Source organism: Periplaneta americana, chromosome 3, assembly GCF_040183065.1.
Source record: "Periplaneta americana isolate PAMFEO1 chromosome 3, P.americana_PAMFEO1_priV1, whole genome shotgun sequence".
Taxonomy (NCBI): Eukaryota; Metazoa; Arthropoda; class Insecta; order Blattodea; family Blattidae; genus Periplaneta; species Periplaneta americana.
Genome location: NC_091119.1, coordinates 64817474 through 64837723, shown reverse-complemented (window position 1 = coordinate 64837723; position 20250 = coordinate 64817474). Strand labels below are relative to the sequence as shown.

General features: G+C 35.2%; 1 protein-coding gene across 1 annotated transcript in view; it reads left to right on the top strand.

Moving 5' to 3' along the window:
- LOC138696108 (probable ATP-dependent RNA helicase DDX10) overlaps positions 1 to 19229 on the top strand; it is a 62687-nt gene extending 43458 nt beyond the window's left edge. The window contains exons 10-14 of the mRNA XM_069820655.1: positions 797 to 1023; positions 3087 to 3286; positions 3668 to 3828; positions 7071 to 7334; positions 12038 to 19229. Coding sequence (XP_069676756.1) covers positions 797 to 1023; positions 3087 to 3286; positions 3668 to 3828; positions 7071 to 7334; positions 12038 to 12176 — 991 coding nt within the window. The 3' untranslated portion in view covers positions 12177 to 19229. The remainder of the gene's footprint in view (positions 1 to 796; positions 1024 to 3086; positions 3287 to 3667; positions 3829 to 7070; positions 7335 to 12037) is intronic.
- The last annotated feature ends 1021 nt before the right edge of the window (positions 19230 to 20250 follow it).

Sequence of the window (20250 nt, the reverse complement as noted above, 5' to 3'; positions counted from 1 at the left end):
AAATTAAATACACTGAATATTATAAAGATGAATAGAGATGGTTATTGATGATGTTCAATGAAGATTTTAAAATGGTTGATGCAATTGTCTGAAGAGTCTTTTCAAGAACCTTTAATTTTCTGAGGATCTGCAATGAAAATTTGGGAATTGTTCCTCGTGCACCAAACATAAGTCCAGTGACATTCCAATCTTGAATATTATAATTATGAGTGAGATCATCACAGCATAGAAGGTAAATAGTGTGCTTCTCTTCATGTACTTGCTTTGGTTGATCTTCATTAATTTCAAACCTTACTGTTGGGTCAAGAATGAGACCAGTTTTTTTATTTCGGTTGGCCAAGACCACACCATACACGAGCCTGGCTCTTACGGTAGTGGCTAGAAACATTTTTGTTTTATAAATTTAATTTGTACTCACTAGCTAGCTAGGCTAGTTAAATAAATGTTATAATTATTATGATGTCAGCACACCGTGTAGGTCCTTCCGTAGAAAGACATTGAACTTCCTCATATACTTCGTATTCACCATGTTCCCTTAATCTGTTAGCAATTATTGAGTGGGCTGTGTTATGTCTGTCAATTTGCAGTAATTCGCCCTGATTATTTGTGTTCGTGCATATACGGATCCAGAATTAAAAATATTTTGAGACAAATTTTTAATAATTTGCCACAAACTTGCGGTCCTAGTGTAAAGAGACATAACATGGTCTTTAATTTTGTTTCCTGTATCATATATATTTGTCACTAGGTACATAAATTGCAATGTGCAATTGATTTATTAATGTTAATATTCTAGATCTTTAGGACTGGCAGTACCACCCAGAATTAGATTTCTGCAGAGACTCCAAAAACATCAAGGACAACAAAAATCTGATTCTATAAACATAAAAAAGACTTCAGATTCATTGTCTTTATTAATGGAATCCAAGAACTCCAGTAGTGAAGAAAGCTCTGATGAAGAATCCTATTCTCCTCAGAATTTAGAGACGAATGTAAAACAACAGTCTTTTTCATTTGGACATGGTATGTATCTGTTTATATTAATTGTGAATTGAATTGCAATAATTTAATGGCAGTTGCTATTGTTATCTTCGGTAACCTATTTATTATGTTCTTGCATCTTAATCCAAAGTAGGTAGATTATTTCTAGCCAAGGGTTTGGAATAAAAAAAATATATCCTGAGCGGGACTTGCAGCAGGTGAAGAAATAAAGCTATTGGTCCAGTGTATACTTAAAATTTATTTCACGTAAAAAAAATTATTTTCTGCATGAATAAAGACACTTCTACTCGTACATGTGTATATTCAGACTTACACACCCAAGAAAGTACCTTCGTACTCATCTGGTATATGCTAAGTCTACTTCTGGGCCATAGAGTGGTCAGAAAGATTAGGCTAATTGGAAGAATTCAGTGATTCCATCGAAAATCGAACCTGCGACCTTCAGTTTTGTACGTAGTTCCTAAACTGCTATTCTATCATATGCCCCAAACGCACTTGTATGAAGTACACACATTGAAAAATGTACACCAAATAAACTAACAAAGGAACTAAAAATCATCAGGTCTAAATCTTCTTTGAGACGATATATATGAGTGGGGAGGGCGGAGGACACTACCAATATGAATCATGAGGCACAAGTAAAGTAGCTTGAAAATTGAATTTGAAAAGCTTTGTCAGACTTTTTTTTAACTTTGTTATTTAACGATGCTGTATAAGCTACTAGGTTATTTAGTGTCGATGGGATTGGTGATAGCGAGATGAGGCTGAGAATTCGCCATAGATCACTTGACATTCACCTTATGATTGGAAAAAACCTCGGGGGGGGGGGGGGACAACCAAATAATCAGCCCAAGCAGGGCTCAAACCTGCACCCGAGCAAACTCCAGCTCAGCAGAGAACCGCCTTAACCATGTGGCTGTCAGATTCTTGTAATAAACATGCTTGACATGGCTGTGTGTGATTTTCACTGTTCAGCATCAGATAGATCTGTACAGTAGAACCTCTATTATCCGTGGTAATGAAGGGGGTGGACTGAACAGTTAATCAAAAAAATCGAATATCCGTACCATAAAATATTTTCACAAATTAAGCATATAATATTTGGTTTCATAATTTGAAATTCCTACCATAGCCTACTGCAACGATTGGTGTCTTTATACTACACACTATACAATGTTATGCTGGTTATAACTAATGAAAACAGTGAAATACAATAATACGTAGCCTACTATTTTGTTTTATTCTATTAAATTGCGCATATTTCTAATGCCGATCTTGTGTTCATGTGCTATGAGCCTTTCCCAAATGGCTCAACACGTTTTCTTTGGGCATTTTGCACATAATGACTAAATGATGCATAGGTTTTCAGTTGTGTGAAAGTTCTTGGGGCCATTTCTTTCAAAACTGATAGTGACTATTTTACAAGTTGTGAAAAAACCTCCTCCCAAAAATGTTTGTACTGCCGGTAATGGTAGCATTCCTACTACATACTGTGTAATGGTAAAGGCTGGTAATAACCTTCCGTAGAAAAAAATGCATGTTAACATATTGTATAGTATTTTTCTGCAGCAAAAAAAAAAAAAAAACATAGCGAGAGAAAGACAGTCGGATAATCCACCAATCGGTTAATAGGGTGATGGATAATCAGGGCTCTACTGTACACACATAAGGTGGAAAATTCCTTACAAGTGTTCAGTGAGAGTGCAACAAATATTTCATAACACTGGTCTAGTTAAGTTGTAATTTACAAATACTGTAACATAAAGTATGTCTTCCTGGAAACAAGCAGACTCAGTACCCAGTACTAGTGTAACATCTCAGTCTATTTTTCAAACCAATTTTTTGTGTTCTACAAAGCGTTTGTATTGACAGTTATATTTTTATAAGTCACTTTTTCTTCATATTTTCCATGTACGAACTTTCAAGAGGGTTTCTGTCTAATGATGTGGAAGATTTACTATTGAGGCTGGTTGAGAAGAGTCACTGGCATATTTTTCTCAAGCACTTAGATATGAAAACCAGTCAACCAACCAACAGCTCTATAAACGTCACTTACTTAAGCTCTTCTCTGTTGTTTCTTTCAGATGACAGTGATAGTGAACTGGACATTCTAAAAGTAAAACGCAGAGACCATGAATTAGAAGGTGAAATCTCGTCACCAGAAGTGGAAATTTCTCAGAACACCAAGAACAAAAAAGTTATCACAAAAGTAGCTGCTGCTAAGAAGATTCTCAAGAAAAAAATTGTAGCCAACAAGAAGACAGTCTTTAATGATGAGGGAGAGGTAGGTTATTTCATACTTCCTTATTTAGTTCGTGTTATGTTGTTACTACTACTGCTGCCACTGCTGCTGCCGCTGCTACTGTCACCACCACCACCATCACCACCATTACTACCACATTCTAGTACAGTATATACAGTCACGAAGCTCAATACATAGGGAATATGCATCCATAGATAGTTGCTAACCACTAGGCTCGCTACTATCATCTCATTACAGACAATGTGAAATAGTACCTGCACAGTCTATTGTTTCTAGAACCCTCATAAACTCAAGCTTCGTGACTATATATACTAGACTGTGCGACTACTACTAATGTACTAGACTGGGTAGGCCTGAATAGAATAAACATATGAACTGTATAAATTGTGTCTTTTACTTCAGGCTGTACTGGATCATACTAAAGAGAAAATTTCTGATCTGGCAAGAGAATATGAATCTGAAATAAAATCTGGAATCAATATAGAAGAGGCAAAACGAGTACTGAGAGAAGAAGACAAATATGATAAACAACGTTTCCGAGAGAAGATTAAAGCCAAGCACAGGTAAAAGCATGATGTGTTATTCTGTTGGTTAGGCTGCTTAATTCGAAATTTTGAAGAGTACTTGTATTTGATAAGAGCATTGAGTGGTGATAATAACTGTTTGACCACTGAAAATGACTTTACATATTTTGAAGCATAATGTGCATCAGTGGCGAAGCTAAGGTGTAAATACTGGATAGGCTGAAAAAAATCTGCTTACCTTGTATCTTTTTATACAGCTGATGTTTCTCGGCTTTTCTATCAACATTGACACAGGCCCCACAAGAAGATAACGACCATTCATTTTCACCCCCAAACACAATACAGGTATAACATTATAACTGAATTGTCTCAGAGCACCCTGTTAGCCAAGGATATTTCTTATACTATGAAATTCAAATTTTTTATTTTGTCTTCATCTACTATTTTAATATGTAAATGCAGTGTTGATCTCATATCTTTGTATGCTCATTTTGTTTCTTATGCCCAACTTCAAAATGGTTTCTCTTTTAATTCTGCAAATAATGACCTCACTGTTCTCTCAGTATGAGCCATTTTACACAAAATTAGTATGTTAACACACACACAAGCCACAGGCGTGGCTCAGTTGGTTAAGGCGCATGCCTGCCGGTCTGAAGTTGTGCTCGGGCGCGGGTTCGATCCCTGCTTGGGCTGATTACCTGGTTGGGTTTTTTCCGAGGTTTTTCCCAACCATAAGGTGAATGCCTGGTAATCTACGGCGAATCCTTGGCCTCATCTCGCTATCACCAATCTCATCGACGCTAAATAACCTAGTAGTTGATACAGCGTCGTTAAATAACCAACTAAAAAAAAACACACACATGCGTATGCACTTTTGATTAAACAAACACTCAACAATGCAGCACATTCACAGAAGACGTACATAGTGCGGCATATTAAATTGCGGTTAAGGCTAGCCCAGCATCCTACTACTGAGTCGCAGCGAATTGATACCCCCTCCACCCAGCCTCCCCTCAAGGTTGCAAGTGTCGCTGCCTGTGAGCGAGGCTGTCAGGCATTGCTGCAAGGCTTTTGCCACAAGCCTCTCACAGTGACTGTCAACAGTGAATTTAATATATGGAAGGATCGGAGTGAAACTAAGTGAACATTATGATTAGGGACCGGATCTGTATATTTTTACCAATTTTTTTTCCTTGGTTCTGAACTCCTAATTTCTTCAATACTTTTCCAAATCATGATTGTAGGTGTCATATATGTGTGTTGAACCGAAAAAAACAACCTAAATTGGACCTTAGTACCTAAAAAACCTAAATCATCATTGATAAGCATTATCCTGTATTTACTGCGTCATATATTGATTTTTTTTTATTTTGAGAGAAACATCAATATATTTCAAGAGAGAGAGAGAGAGAGAGAAAAAGAACACTCTCGACGTGGAGGAGGCTGCCTCAATCCCTAAGGCAAAATCTGTACTTAGCAGTAACAACTCTATGGCTCCCTTGCTTTCCTCAAGGCACATTTCAGTGACCTTCCAAAATACATTGAATACTTTGGAATTTTCGTCACTACAACTGAAAGATGCAATTGGTGTCATTGACTCGCTTCTACAGAAACAAGTACCAGGACCCGTGGGTGAATATGTCATAGTAAAAACTGAAGAAAGTATTGCAGAGGAATCTAGGATTTGAAAAAATGGAAAATGTGTGCTCCATTCTCCAGGAGGAAAGCTTTAATTATGTCAGTTACCGTGGGTACCTGCTGCAGTGGCAGCAATGAAATTTGCATCTAAGACATCATGTGCAGTCAAAAGAACCATTTTGTCCTTCAACTGTATTTTGAGAGGCAATAGAAAAAACTTCTCAGTCGAGAATCTTGAAAAGTATTTGGCTATATATTTTAACCAGGAACAGTACCAGTAAGTAATGTTTTGTTTTTTTGTTTGTTACTTTTAAAATAATTCTTGATCAATTTTGAACAAATTTAATTAAAAAATTGTGTATGTACTATACCTTTTATCTATTGAAAATTGAAATTTATGCAGTTATATGAAGGCAAATTATATTAGATAAAATGCTAATTGTTACAAGAAATTATTCAAACTACAAATAATGTTTAAGGAAAAGGAACAAAAATTTCGAATCTTATAAATTTTGATAAATAGTTTGGTTCTTGAAAAAGTCAGTTTTGTGGTTCATGTTGCCTTAATAAAAATATATTTATTTTTTTAAGAATAACTGTAAGGATACATTTTTAACAATCTGGCAGTTTTTGCGACTCCTTTCACAGGTTGGACATAAAACCTAAAAAAGAAACCTATTTTACCTATTCCAAAAACCTAAAAATCCGGTCCCTAGTTATGATACATCGTTATTACGAACTTATACTGTTACTAGATATAATAATTCAAATTTTTTGGGTAAACTAAGCCTCAAAAGCCTCTTAAGAGCGTACACATTTCAATCAATGTATTTTACGAAAAGAAATGTAATTATCTTTTTTGTATATTCTACTACATCAAATGTATATTTTCCCTTACAGTTTAATAACAAAATTTAAGAAATGTTTAAAGTGTCAGAACATTATTCCTCACAAAGTATAAATTGTTTGATATGATAAATCCATAGCAGAGAATACTACCACAGTCTACTACATACAGTCACGAAGCTTGAGTTTTGAGGGTGCTAGAAACAATAGACTGTAACGGTACTATTTTGCATTGCCTGTAATGAGGCGATATTAGCGATCCTAGTGGTGAGCAACTACCTAATGTTTGCATATTTACTATGTATTGAGCTTCGCGATTGTATATATAGACTGTGATACTACTAAAAGGATTTTTGATTAAGTTTCTTGAACTAATTAAGGTTTTGGGGCTCAGTTGCTCACGAATTTAACCTACCTCTTAAATCTGTTTTATTTAAATACTTTAGAATGACAGAAAAAATGTTTATCAGGAGTAAGTAACATGTAACCAGCATCATGATGCACTTGGGGAGCTACGATAGGTAGCGAAATCCGGTTGCGAATGCCAGCTATAACAGCTGGGGGGATCATGGTGCTAACCACACGATACCTCCATTCTGGTTGGATGATTGCCCACCTCTGCTTCTGCATATGGGTGTGAGGCCAGCCACCGGCTGATTGGTCTAGGCCCTTCATGGGCTGTAGCACCACAGATTATTATTATTATTATTATTATTATTATTATTATTATTATTATTATTATTAAGTAACATGGAATCTGCATAGCATATACTGTATGTTATTTATTACATTTTTAGGGAAGAAAAATTAAAACTAAAAAACACAAAGAATGTTCGCAAAAAAAAAGAAGAATCAGAATCTGAACCCGAAGAGGAAGTTGGAATTGAAGATAGTGACGAAGGAAGTCTCCCAGACTTATCATGGCTGCCAGATCCTGACGAAATTTATCCTTCAAAGCAAGTTGAGGATTCTGGCAGTAGTGGCACATCCAATGCAGACAGTAATGGTAGTGATGGAAATGAGGAGGAGGAGGAGGAGGAGGAAGAAAAACAGGAACAGAGGTGAGAAATCTATTTTAATATTCCTTCAGTTTAGTTAACTACAATCTGAAAATTTTTTGTATTGTCACAGGTATTCCATTCTTTTCATTATTCCTATAATGGTATATGGTACTGAAAAGTAAGACTAATATTATTACATTTCTAATTCAGACATGATATTTACCTCTAAATTTTATTCTAAAATATCTTCATAATAATCTCTGAATTAAGAGGGTTTAAATCAATGATTTTCAATCTTTTTCAACATGTGACACACTAAAGGTGTAATGTAAAATCCAGTGTCACACTCATATAATCTAAACCTGTGATTCCCAACCAGATGAATTTTGACTGTTTTAGGAGGGAATGTATATACTAAATGTTGGCTTGTGCTGTGTTCACTGAATGTTGACTCTTGTGAACTTGTGTTTTTTTTTTTTTACTACACTTTACTTTTTCCAATTTTGCTGTGACAACCTTTACTACTTTAATTTTCTCATGGCACACCGGTTGAATATGGCTGGTTTAGATCGTCCAAGAAGATGTCATTATTTTTTTTAAACCAATGGTAGATACTTGCCTTTGCGTTATTCGCCCAAGCCTGTAGGAATGACATGCCATAAATATAGGTCTTTTTTCTTCTATGTGTTGCTCTTGGTGCACCACAGGAGTTGAGCTATATAGCACTACATAGGGTGATGATGGTGATAGTGATGATAACAACGATTATTATTATTATTATTATTATTATTATTAACAAAGTAATGGTGGAATACATCACATATTTATTTGTATGAGGTCTCACCCACCTCATTGAATATTACACGACTACTATGAAGTAGCTAATGTGTATCATTACTATTAAATACGAGAAAAATTAGTACCGAACCCAGGACCTCTCAGCTCTGCGCGCTGAGTGCTCTTACCAACTGAGCCATGCCGGGACATGATCCACGGCGCTGGCTGAACCTCTCTTGTAATGCTTTTTACGGCCTTACTACCTGCACTTGAGACGATACACGTCATACATGCAGGAGCGCATATTTAAATGACTTTATGGCCATATTCAACATCAGTTCAGTGACAACTGCTAACAGTTAATACATCACATATTCATTTGTATGAGGTCTCGCCCACCTCATTGAATATTACACGACTACTATGAAGTAGCTAATGTGTATCATTACTATTAAATACGAGAAAAATTAGTACCGAACCCAGGACCTCTCAGCTCTGCGCGCTGAGTGCTCTTACCAACTGAGCCATGCCGGGACATGATCCACGGCGCCTGCTGAACCTCTCGTAATGCTTTTTACGGCCTTACTACCTGCACTTGAGACGATACACGTCATACATGCAGGAGCGCATATTTAAATGACTTTATGGCCATATTCAACATCAGTTCAGTGACAACTGCTAACAGTTAATACATCACATATTCATTTGTATGAGGTCTCGCCCACCTCATTGAATATTACACGACTACTATGAAGTAGCTAATGTGTATCATTACTATTAAATACGAGAAAAATTCGTACCGGCACAAGGTTCACTCAGCCTTCTATAAAATTGAGTACCGGGTCTTTCCCGGGGGTAAAAGGCAGTCAGAGCGTGGTGCCGACCACACCACCTCATTCTAGTGCCGAGGTCATGGAAAGCATGGGGCTCTACCTCCATGCCCCCCAAGTGCCTTCATGGCATGTTACGGGGATACCTTTACCTTTTTTACCGGGAATCGAATCCAGGACCTCTCAGCTCTGCGCGCTGGTCCTGGATTCGATTCCCGGTGGCGGTACGAATTTTTCTCGTATTTAATAGTAATAATGGTGGAATGCTGGTAAGGAAATGTAAATACCTCATGAACACCTATCACCAAGAACCACAGACTCCACTTGGCCACACTTCCTTTGCATTTGTTCAGTATTTCCCTTTCCTTACATATGTTCGGTGCCATCTCTTTAGTTCCTACTCTCCCTGCGCCTTTATGCTTTAGCTGCATAAGGATGTCAGGTACATATCCTACGAAGTTACGAATAGTAATGGGTATAGGTAATTTTCCTTGTTATTAATATGACTAAACATTCACACAAATATACGTATAAATAAATCAAACAAAATATATTTTAAAAAGTATATGTTCAAAGTCGAACTTCGTCATACTCGACTAACTTGAATCGAACATAGTGCCTGTAATACTTCAATCATCCGTATAGTCACACAAATATGGTTACCGAGCAACTGTGATTTATTTGAATATTATGTGAAGAATGTAATTATAGCTATTTTCTTTCGGTAATTGATATAGTAACAACTGTCATGTATTTTTAAAATATAATGTGATGTACCTATATGTACGTATATTTCTGTTGATGTTTAATGATATTTTTCTAATAAAAATTACCTCTCCTTAAAACTAAAAAAAAAACTTCACAAGATTTGTTCTTAAATCCTTGCTCAGCTAAAAGCATGAAGGGTTGGGAGAGGAGTGTAAGAGAGGCCAGCGAACTTCAACTTCTTGTCTTGTAAAGGAAACCTATTAATCATTAAAAGTAACAAAATTAATCTCATTCAGTTTCTTTAAGTTTAGTTTAATTTTCAAAACACCAGGCTATTTAATACAAAGTGAAAACACGTAGATTTTAACATGTGATAGTCTACTACCAGTACTTGTAGTATGATATAGTTCGTTGTTTTTCACATGTGTTCGTGCAGAACACTGCCGAACACACGACATGCATATCTAAGTCCAATTCAAAAAGAAATATAATTTAGTGGGATTACTTAGATCTTTCACTTCATCCATAGCTGGCTAATGTTTCGGCTATAAAAAAAATGGCGACCGCATTTACCGTTGGTTGCCTCGAGATGCGCTATATCAGACCTCATAGCCACTCTATGAAACTCTTAACTCGTTGAGAAAGTGTAATAAGTTTCGATTTTTTTCATTTATTTGTAACTACTTTTTTAAAAAAAGTAAAACTACATTAATATTCATGCACAAAAATATTTTTATTCAAGTGGCCTGAAACTAGAGCTCAGCAACTAATGTAATACTGTGATAAGCTGTAAAAATGTTATTCTTCTAGCTGTCTTAGTTTCTAGTTTCTGAAAAAAAGTTACACTCATGGAAAGAAAAACTGGCCTTCTGGGAAACGTCTTCATAGTAGCCATGCTGTACAGATGTACAGAAATTTTGCATCATTCATTCATTCATAGTGTTCTGCCCAAGGGCAGGTCTCTCACTGTAAACCCAGCATTCTCTAGTCTTTCCTATTTTCTGCTTTCCTCTTTGTCTCCGCATATGATCCATATACCTTAATATCGTCTATCACAGCATTGTCAGACAGAGACTAAACAGAGTGGAGCGCTCCACTATGACTCATTGCGTGCTCCGGTGCTTCCACAGACATAAGCAAGTTCACGCTCCGACTGCACTCTCTAGCTCCACAACCGGTTTTGGAGCTTACAACTCTGACACTACTGGTCTATCATCTGATATCTTCTTCTGCCACAAACTCTTCTCCCGTTCACCATTCCTTCCAGTGCATCCTTCAGTAGGCAGTTTCTTCTCAACCAGTGACCCAGGCAATTACTTTTGCATCATATTATCCATTATCTCTATGATTCCACTCACTGTTTTTCCTCCCAACGTCTTCTGAACGAATCTAACTCAGTTCTGCCGTTGTCTGTCTCTAATTTAGATAATAATATAACTGAAAAAACTTCCATACACACGAATTTAACAATAGGTGCCTTAATTTAACAATTTAACAACAGTCTTCAGGTGCTTTGGATTTTCACGGCACATACATGTGGAAACCACATTGGCAAAGTCTTATTCCGGAAGTGTGCAGTAGCTTATTGCTGAAATGCTTGACTACCTGGAACACAAACTACTTTATTCTAAGAAACAAAAGTTACCGTGTTTTTATTGCTTGATTTTTTGTAAGTTTGTATTTTCACGTGATATTAATTTCATTTCACTATTGTCATAACATTTCTCTCAAGTCCAATAGCTATAGAACAATAATATACACTTAAATGATAATATAATCAAATATAGACGATAAATTACTTTGAAATGTCAATGCCAATTTTATTTTACTTTGACGGTGCTTTCCTTATCAAATGATTCTGTCTGCACTTCATGGTGTATTGGCTGTGATATGCGTTTTCGATGTTAAAACTCCATGAGGATCAATGTTAATAAGCTATATTTTGTCTTTTGCTCATAAAGTTACAAAAATTATTTTAAAAATTCAGTAATTAAATTTACGTGACCCTTTTACACACATTTCAGTCTTATTTTTTCATTAATATGACATTGTTAACATTTTTGTAATATTAACGTTATGCAATAATTCCAGTTGTGAAAAATACGAAAAAGATTACAAGTTTCATTGATGTTAACTAGACTCTGTAAATTATTGTTAAATTTATGACTATGTTATGCTTAAAATTTGGAAATGAAAAATTTTGAAAATAGCGCACATTTTTATTTATTTATTTATTTTTTTTTTCAATAACTCTTAAATCACTGAACCTATAAACATGAAACTTAAAATAGATCATCACTGATATGATATTAATAGGAATGTGTGTACAAAAAATCAAATCTCTAGCTTAAGAAATATATAAATTAGAAATTTCACCCATCTCCTCCCTTAATTTACTGTAATTTCTTGTACACTATGTATTATATTAAGTATTTTCATTTTCATTAGGTTGCTTTCTCTAAAAAGAAAGAAGTCATTCTCCATTACCAGAAGAAAAAGACCTCGAGAAGATGAACCCTTGGATACTGGTCTTTCACTAGCAGAAGATGAGGAGCTAGCATTACACCTTTTAAAAAACAACACATGAAGTTTGTAAAAGTCAAAGTTGTATTTTCAATTTTAATAATAAATACACTTGTATATAAAAAATGTTATGCTACGACTAAATTATGAAGTCGTTTTCATGCCTAGTGATCACTATGCTCACCTGTAGATCCAAGTTCACAGATTCATGCCAAACTATAGTTATTATATTTTTAATGGTGATACACATTAACATAGTTTTCTGTGGAAAGGAAGTAATTGTGGGTTGTTCTGTGTCTTTAATTTATAGCATATAAAAGAACCCTGCTTCTGACGAGAGGGCTTCAGGTAAAATTATCTGTATAAGCTGCATGAGACTGCTCTCTATATGAGGGAACGCTATAACTGTTATGGGGACTTTACCAGAATCTAAATCATTGGAAGAAATATTTTATTTCGTGTAGAGCTGTAGACAGTTTTTCGCATCCTTTAGTTTTGTTGCTAATTTCTAGTTTGTCCCTTACTCAATTGTTTAATTTAAATTTCAAAACTGAATTAAATTTTATTTTGTATAAAAAAACAATGGAAATAGATGTTCATATAAAATATTTGAATATGATATTTATATATTTGTAATGTATATAATTATATAGAAATATATATACACACACATACATGGACATTATAATGAAGTTAAGAAATGCGAATAGAATCATTTGAAATGTGGATATGGAGAAGAATGGAGTGTGTGAAGTGGACAGACAGAATAAGAAATGAAACTGTGTTGGAAAGAGTGGGTGAAGAAAGAATGATGCTGAAACTGATCAGGAAGAGGAAAAGAAATTGGTTGGGTCACTGGCTGAGAAGAAACTGCCTACTGAAGAAAGCAATAGAAGGAATGGTGAACGAATTTTAAGCTGTGCCTACCATTCGATACAGCTACAAATTTTGAAATCAATTGTACAAGAATGGCAGTTGTATGTCAACTGGCTTGCATGTTACTGCTTTAATACTAAACAGAGATATTCAACATACAACATATTTTGCTCTGAAGTCTCTCTCTGTAAGTACGAAGATAGATTGTTTATTTTCAAATTAAGATGTGGACTGTTTTCTCTTGAATGATGTGTAACTTACCATATCGTGGATGCCATCGATTTCGGCAGATAGATTCTGCTAATCAGAACTCCAGAGAGAGTTACTCATAGCTGCAAAGTCGGTTGTTATCTTTGTTGCAAGCAAACTACAGCTGGAATGGGTGAGACATAAAAGTGAACATACATTCCAGATTATCCTAGTGGACTCGGATGGACAGTCACCTCCAAAAACAATGCACATATAACCAATTTTATAGAACTGCATTAGTCTATATGTGTGCATACGTATGAAAAGGGGCCAGTTCCCGGCACACAATTTTCGAGATAATTCCAGTGCCACTGCGTAATCTTTTCCTCGTTACTATAAAGTATAAAGACAACTGTATATAACATACTGTATATATAAAAAAACCTATTCTATAATCAACAAACTGACTAATCACCTTAAACCCTGTGTGTGAGTTTCTGTTAGTCATTAGTCAAAATATAAGACGGAGTTTTACGAAATACGAACATTAAGGGATGTAAAATGAGAGGTAGTAATGATTAAAATATACTGATTTATTTTTTTCAACCGGCAGACATGCAGCCCTTAAATTTAAAACAAAGGCTCCTTTATAAAATTGAATCGACTATTCATCTCATCTCTTATTTCAGCATACCTCTTCTTTCGGTTATTTATCAAACATGGCGATTTCTGTCACTTCCGCAACTCATTCTTGTACTTCATCATGAATGTTTGTTATTAATGAAGACAATTCGACACAATTCATACCTTTTTTTCGCCTGTTGCTTCATGAAGTAATAAACATTTGCAATAATTTCTTGGTTTTGGTTATGTAATGTTTTCTTTTTTCTTTTTAATTTAGAAAATGTGGGAAGCGAATTGTAAAATTATTATGAACAAAAGTCATTTACGGCACTCCTATGAATCGGACTGTACTGTGGTGTATTTTATAATAATAACGATATAAGCTGCTAGTATGTATAAACAACGGCTGACAGCGTTATTGCAACTCATTCATGCAGTCCAAACAGAGCAACATTTGGCTCGCCTACTAGCAATGCCACCGAGGTCACCTGCCAAAATCGCTGACTCTAACTGTAATCAGAATGTAAAACCCCGGACCCTAAGTAGGTATAAGCTAAAGAATTAAATTATATTATATAGGCTTCATTTAACAGAGGAAAAATAAAATACTTTTCAACTTCAATATCATTACTAAATTATGTACAGTATCTATAGATATGTTTACATTTCATTATCGCTAGATTCGTAGGCTGCCCCTAGAAACAAACTATATCTCATCTTTCCTCTGGAGAAATAAACAATAATAAATTCACCATTGTTATAGAAGGAAGTCTGAACATTTGGGTAAATTTTCGCGCCCTTAATTTTTTCACGAAAGAATTTCCACATGTCAGATAGTTCAATACAATATGCAGCATTCTTTTTTTTTTTAATCAAGACATTCTTTGTGTGATATTAACAAAGTAAATTTCTACACATCTGTTACTTCATTTCGCAAGTTAGTGACTCTAAGCTCTACTGATCTGTGAAGCGATGAAATAATAAAATTTTAGATGAAAATTCAGTAAGAGTAATTATATTTAAACATCACACAATAAAGGAAAAGGTCTCGACACACCCTCTCAAGCGACTGATATTTTCTGTCCTTATCTGTTGTCTCTGTTTTCCATGTCTCCTGCATCGTGCACTATGTGACAACATTGTACTGCTGCAGCACTCAATTAGCTTAGGCCATATGCCTTCCTTTTCTGAAACTGCAGATATACAAGTGCTTCATCTGCCATGATGTTTACATTGCATCGCAGCAATAGCAAGGAAGTAGGGATGGAGCTGTATCGCTGAACTGTACATTGAAGATTTTCAATATTTTCACACCACCTTTTGAGCAACTTGTAGTTCACATAATAAGCCATTTTTTTTTTCTATTCGCTCTGTCTCTCCATTATCTTCCTTTATACGAAAATTGAATAAAATCCTCAACATGACAGGTTTTTGAAGGCTTCCTAACAAGGAAGCCTGTGTCAACCTTGTCACTGACTTATGGGGTCTTCACGAAACCTAATTTTCAAGGGCACATGTCGCAACAGAAATATTTGGCTTGTGATATTTTTATACAAAATGGTATATCTATCCCTATATAACAGGAATTAGCAATAAACTCAATTTTTATAAAATTTGACATGAGTTTCTCAAAAAACCGATTCAATTACATAATTGACAATGTGAAAAACACGAAGTTTCTAAGTGAATGTCTGCAACTTGAGTGACTGTCCTCGAATTGTATTTTAATAATGGTCATTAGTTCATTACAAATGCTAGTCGCACTGAAATGGAACTTGCTTAAAATCTAAAGGCATGTTAGTAGATATCACAAGACTACGTGGGATAAAAATATAATCTCTCGTTTTTCCAGTTATTTTTGTCACGTTTCACATGAGTTTTTCCACACCAATTCCTGTTCCATTGCAAATTTTGATGGTCAGTATTTCGCAATAGTACTATTAGTGATTGAATATTAAGTTTTCAATTATTTTGGTGGCAATCCTTGTGGTTTCAAAGAATTCAGTTGGGTAAAACACAGCCTTCTTACTATCGTTTTTTTTTTTTTAATTTATTTCGGAATATGTATTATATGACTTTCTCGTGTTAAATTCTATCGTACCTGGCTTACATGTTTCGACCTGTTATTGGTCTTCTTCAGAACTGGTTGTTGCTGGTCTTGGTGCCTCTTGTTTTGTTTCCTGTTTGTGTAGTGTAGACCAGCAACAACCAGGTCTGAAGAAGACCAATAAGAGGCTGAAACATGTAAACCAGGTACGATAGAATTTAACATGAGAAAGTCACATAATACATATTCTGAAGTGATACAGTGTTAAAAGTTGTGTAATCAAGATTAATTGATTTATTTGTGACAGCAAACTTGCTATACTTGACACTGTTAAATTAAGGCATATCCCAAATAAAATAGCATGATCAGGTTGGCTGTAAGGGCTCCACTAATTAAAATAATTAATTAATAATTTCTGTGAAATGTGAGAAATAAATAGGCCTACATGATAAAATATAATGCTGAGTTTCTGTGTTACTGTGATTAAAATTTATGAAGAATCATCTGTATTGCTAAGAAAGATTCCTGAGGTAGTTTCCTTTTAAGTCTAGATGGCTGACAAGATCTTGCTCCAATGTTATGTCACAGTCCCAGGACAATGTTATACGTCACAGTCCCAGGAAGTTTCTTGAATAAAGATTTTGATATAGAATAGATAGACTGTTCTAGTGGAATAATTCCCATTTCTTCACAAACCACAGGAGTAGGCTACTGTTGCTGTTCGCAGAAACTTGTTCTGAAGAACGTGTAGGCGATGCATGTGAGTCTTACTCACTGGTGCTGCGTAAGTTAAAAGAGGTCGTACAAGCGAGGTGTAGAGTAACATTGAACAATTCAATCCAATTTGTGAACGTCTATAATTCTTACTATCTACAACAGTATCTAGAAACTCATAATACGGTCCTGGACTGCATATATTTTTTTTATCCCAGCATTAAAGACAACAGCCCAAAGAATTTGAGTGACCACAAGGGAGATGAATATATAATATTTGAGGAGAATCCTTGATAATATTTATAAGAATAGACATTACGTAATTAAAAGTAATTTGAAGTTGCTTAAGATAATTGTTATGTAAGGATGTTTCCTTTCTAGATGTGAACATTCTTTTGTTAATTGTTGACATTGTTAGCTTTTGTTTGTAGAATGATCAAGAATAAAGAAAGGTTGAATACAATGCCGCTCAATATTTGTCAAGAGGGCTTAGAAATATATATATGAGAGGGGTTCATAAGCCGGATTAAGTGTAATCTGTTACGGCCGACTTGATGTTCCCTTCGCTTTTTTATATACGGCCTTGACAATAGTAATATTTTCCTGAAATTGGATAATTTCTCAATTCCACCACGAGGTGCTGTCTGCCAAGCTCTGGTGTCCACAGAAGAAATACTCAATATGAATTAAAATAAATGATTAAAGAGTAATAATAACACTTATAAATAATAAAATAATATGGATACAATATATCACCTCAATTAAATAATCTTTCCATTCTTGCATTTGCGGATGATCTCATATTACTTTGTAAAAATAAATCTGCCGCTCAATATTGAACATCGCTGACTATGAATTCCTTAGCTAGAATTGGTCTTGAAGTAAACCCGCATAAAAGTAATGTTATACACCTACGTAAAGGATGTCTCTGCTCTGATTCCCTTACCTTGATCGATGGACAAGAAATATCTTGCATCAAATCAGATGAAGTCATCAGATATCTTGGCATTACTTTTAATGATGAAATAAAATTTAATGCCGCGGAACTAATTGAAAAACTGACAAAAAATCTTAATCAGCTGGTCACTTCACCCTTACTAATGCCGGACCAAAAGATAAATATATTAAATCAGTACATCTGGCCTCAGTTGATTTACCCCTTCCAATGTGCTCCTTTAAAAGATCTTAAAGTGACATTTCTATCTGATATTGACAAATTAATTCGCAGTGCTGTTAAGGAAATAATTAACATTCCTACTGACACCCCGGATGCTATGTTGTATGCACTAAGAAGATTGCGAGGTTTAGGAGTCTTTAAAGCCCAGTGGGAAGCTTACCTTCAGCATTTCAATATTTGTCAAAGACTTTTACACGTTGACAACCCTCATGTAGCAGCCATTCGGAATCTTCCAAACGAAATTGAACATTGCATCAAACAATAACCAATTACCTTGGATTGCTCTGAACGTATTTCTTCTCAAAAACTAAGAAAAGCATTGCATGAAGATTCTTTTCATCAATGGAGCAAATTGAAAAGTAGAGGTTTGGGAGTTGTTTTCTATTCTCACTGGAAGAAAGGTAATTCGTGGATCTCAACCAAAAAGGGACTTTCGAGCAGTCAGTGGACGCAAGCCATTAAGATGAACTGTAATACAATACCTGTACGTACTCTCCCTGGTAGAACTCTTGACTCAACCCGTTGCAGAAGATGCGACGAGCAAGAAATGCTTCCTCACGTCTTGGGTTTCTGCCATCATGGAGAATTGCTCCGAATCAACAGACATAATACGGTTCGTTCTCTCATCGCATCTTCAATCCGTCAGAATGCTTCCTATGAGGTTTATGAGGAGGTCCCCTCCATGAAATGTAGTCTACCTTAGAGTATGATCTAGGAGCCTACATACTGTTATGTTCCCCCCGTAGATAGTCGATAAATAAAATTCAGTACAACTCAGTATCGTAATAAATAAGTTAATTAAAATACAAATTGAAAGTGCGGGGGTGTCATGCATGACATTATGCTTATTATAATGTATAATTGCGAATATAGGAATATGGGTAAATACAGTAAACATAACCTGTAATTGAATCGGTGATTTGAAAAGGGAAACAAGTCCACAATTTTGCGAAATTGAGCTGAGATATACATTTTGTTTGTTAGTCCTTCGGCTTTTATTGGTGTAAAAGAGAAAGTTGTCCTGCATAAACTGTGCTTGTAGTAGCAGATTACTCATTGATTTTATAAGGGAAATAAGTCCTGGACTAGTTACCGTCTTCAAATAATAGATAATATTGATTACTCATTGTTTGTTTTATTTTTGTGTTGGTAAGATTTATTTACTTGATTAATAGAGTATGTTTGTAATACTGTAATATTGTTTGTTTTGATACCTGCCTGTAGTAAATATTAATATTATTAGTTATTTTTGTGCTGCTTACGATAGATGGTTCTGAAGGTGAATCTTCAAGAAAGAATCAGAGGAAAGGAGTTCCTCAGGTGGATGTCTGTTCGAAGTGCGAGGACTTAGAAGTAAAGATCAAATCTACATCACTGGATGAAAATACTCAAAGGGCTGGAGTTGCGGAATTAGTGATTCATAAAAGATGAGCAGCTAAGTTTTATAAGAAATTAGAGGAAGTAAAAAAAAAAATTGAAAAAAAAAAAAAGAAGACAGTGTTGCAGCTATAGTTTGGAATTACATGTAGAATATCCAACTTCCAGCTTTGCCTGTACTGGAAATATTTTATCAGCGAAAACTATGGCTTTATTTATTTTGCATACATGATATAAAGTCAGACAATGCACACTTCTTTATATGTCATGAAGATTAGGCCAAAAGAGGCCCAGATGAAGTTTGTACCTTTTTGCAAGATTACTTTAATCAGCTTCCACCAACTGTGAAGACACTTTATGTATTCAGCGATTCTTATGGTGGACAAAACAGAAATCACACAGTTGTGCGATTTTTACTGTGATTAAAGATGATAGGAAAATTCAATATTATATACCAATACTTACCTAAAAGAGGCCATACTCTTTTTTCCCATATGACCATGACTTTGGTCTCATAAAGACTGTCCTCCGACGTCATGATCGAGTGTATACTCCACTTGAATATATTTCACTAATATTATCAGCCAGGCAACAATAGTAACGTCTGAAGATGTTATGGATTTCGAAACATGGTGGCAGATGTATTTCAAGAAAACAACCAAAGCCCTTCCTCGTCCTGGCAGTCCTCATTGTGAACCTGGGCTGACTCTTTCAAAGTATAAGATCTAACCTATGATAAAGAACATTTTGGCTACATCGAAGCACGTGAGTACATTGACAGCATTATCCAGCACTCTTTCAAGTTGGCAAAAAGTAATGCAAGTCCAGATCTGCCTTCCAGAAAAGTATATGGTACAGCTGGTGTCCCAGTCAACAATAAGAAGATAGCAGATGTTGGGAAAATAGTGAAGTATATCCCAGATGAACATCAGTACTTCTACCAGAACATTCTGTCATGGCAAACAATTGTTGTTGATCTTGATGAGTAGGCCTAGATGGTAATACGTTATTACGTATTTTTTTAATGTCTGTATAGCAGGTTATGTTAACCAGGCCTTAAGAGAAATGTATCACAGCATTGTTTTGTTTAATAATGTAGCAATTAAAACAATAACGAAAATATTATGTTACTTT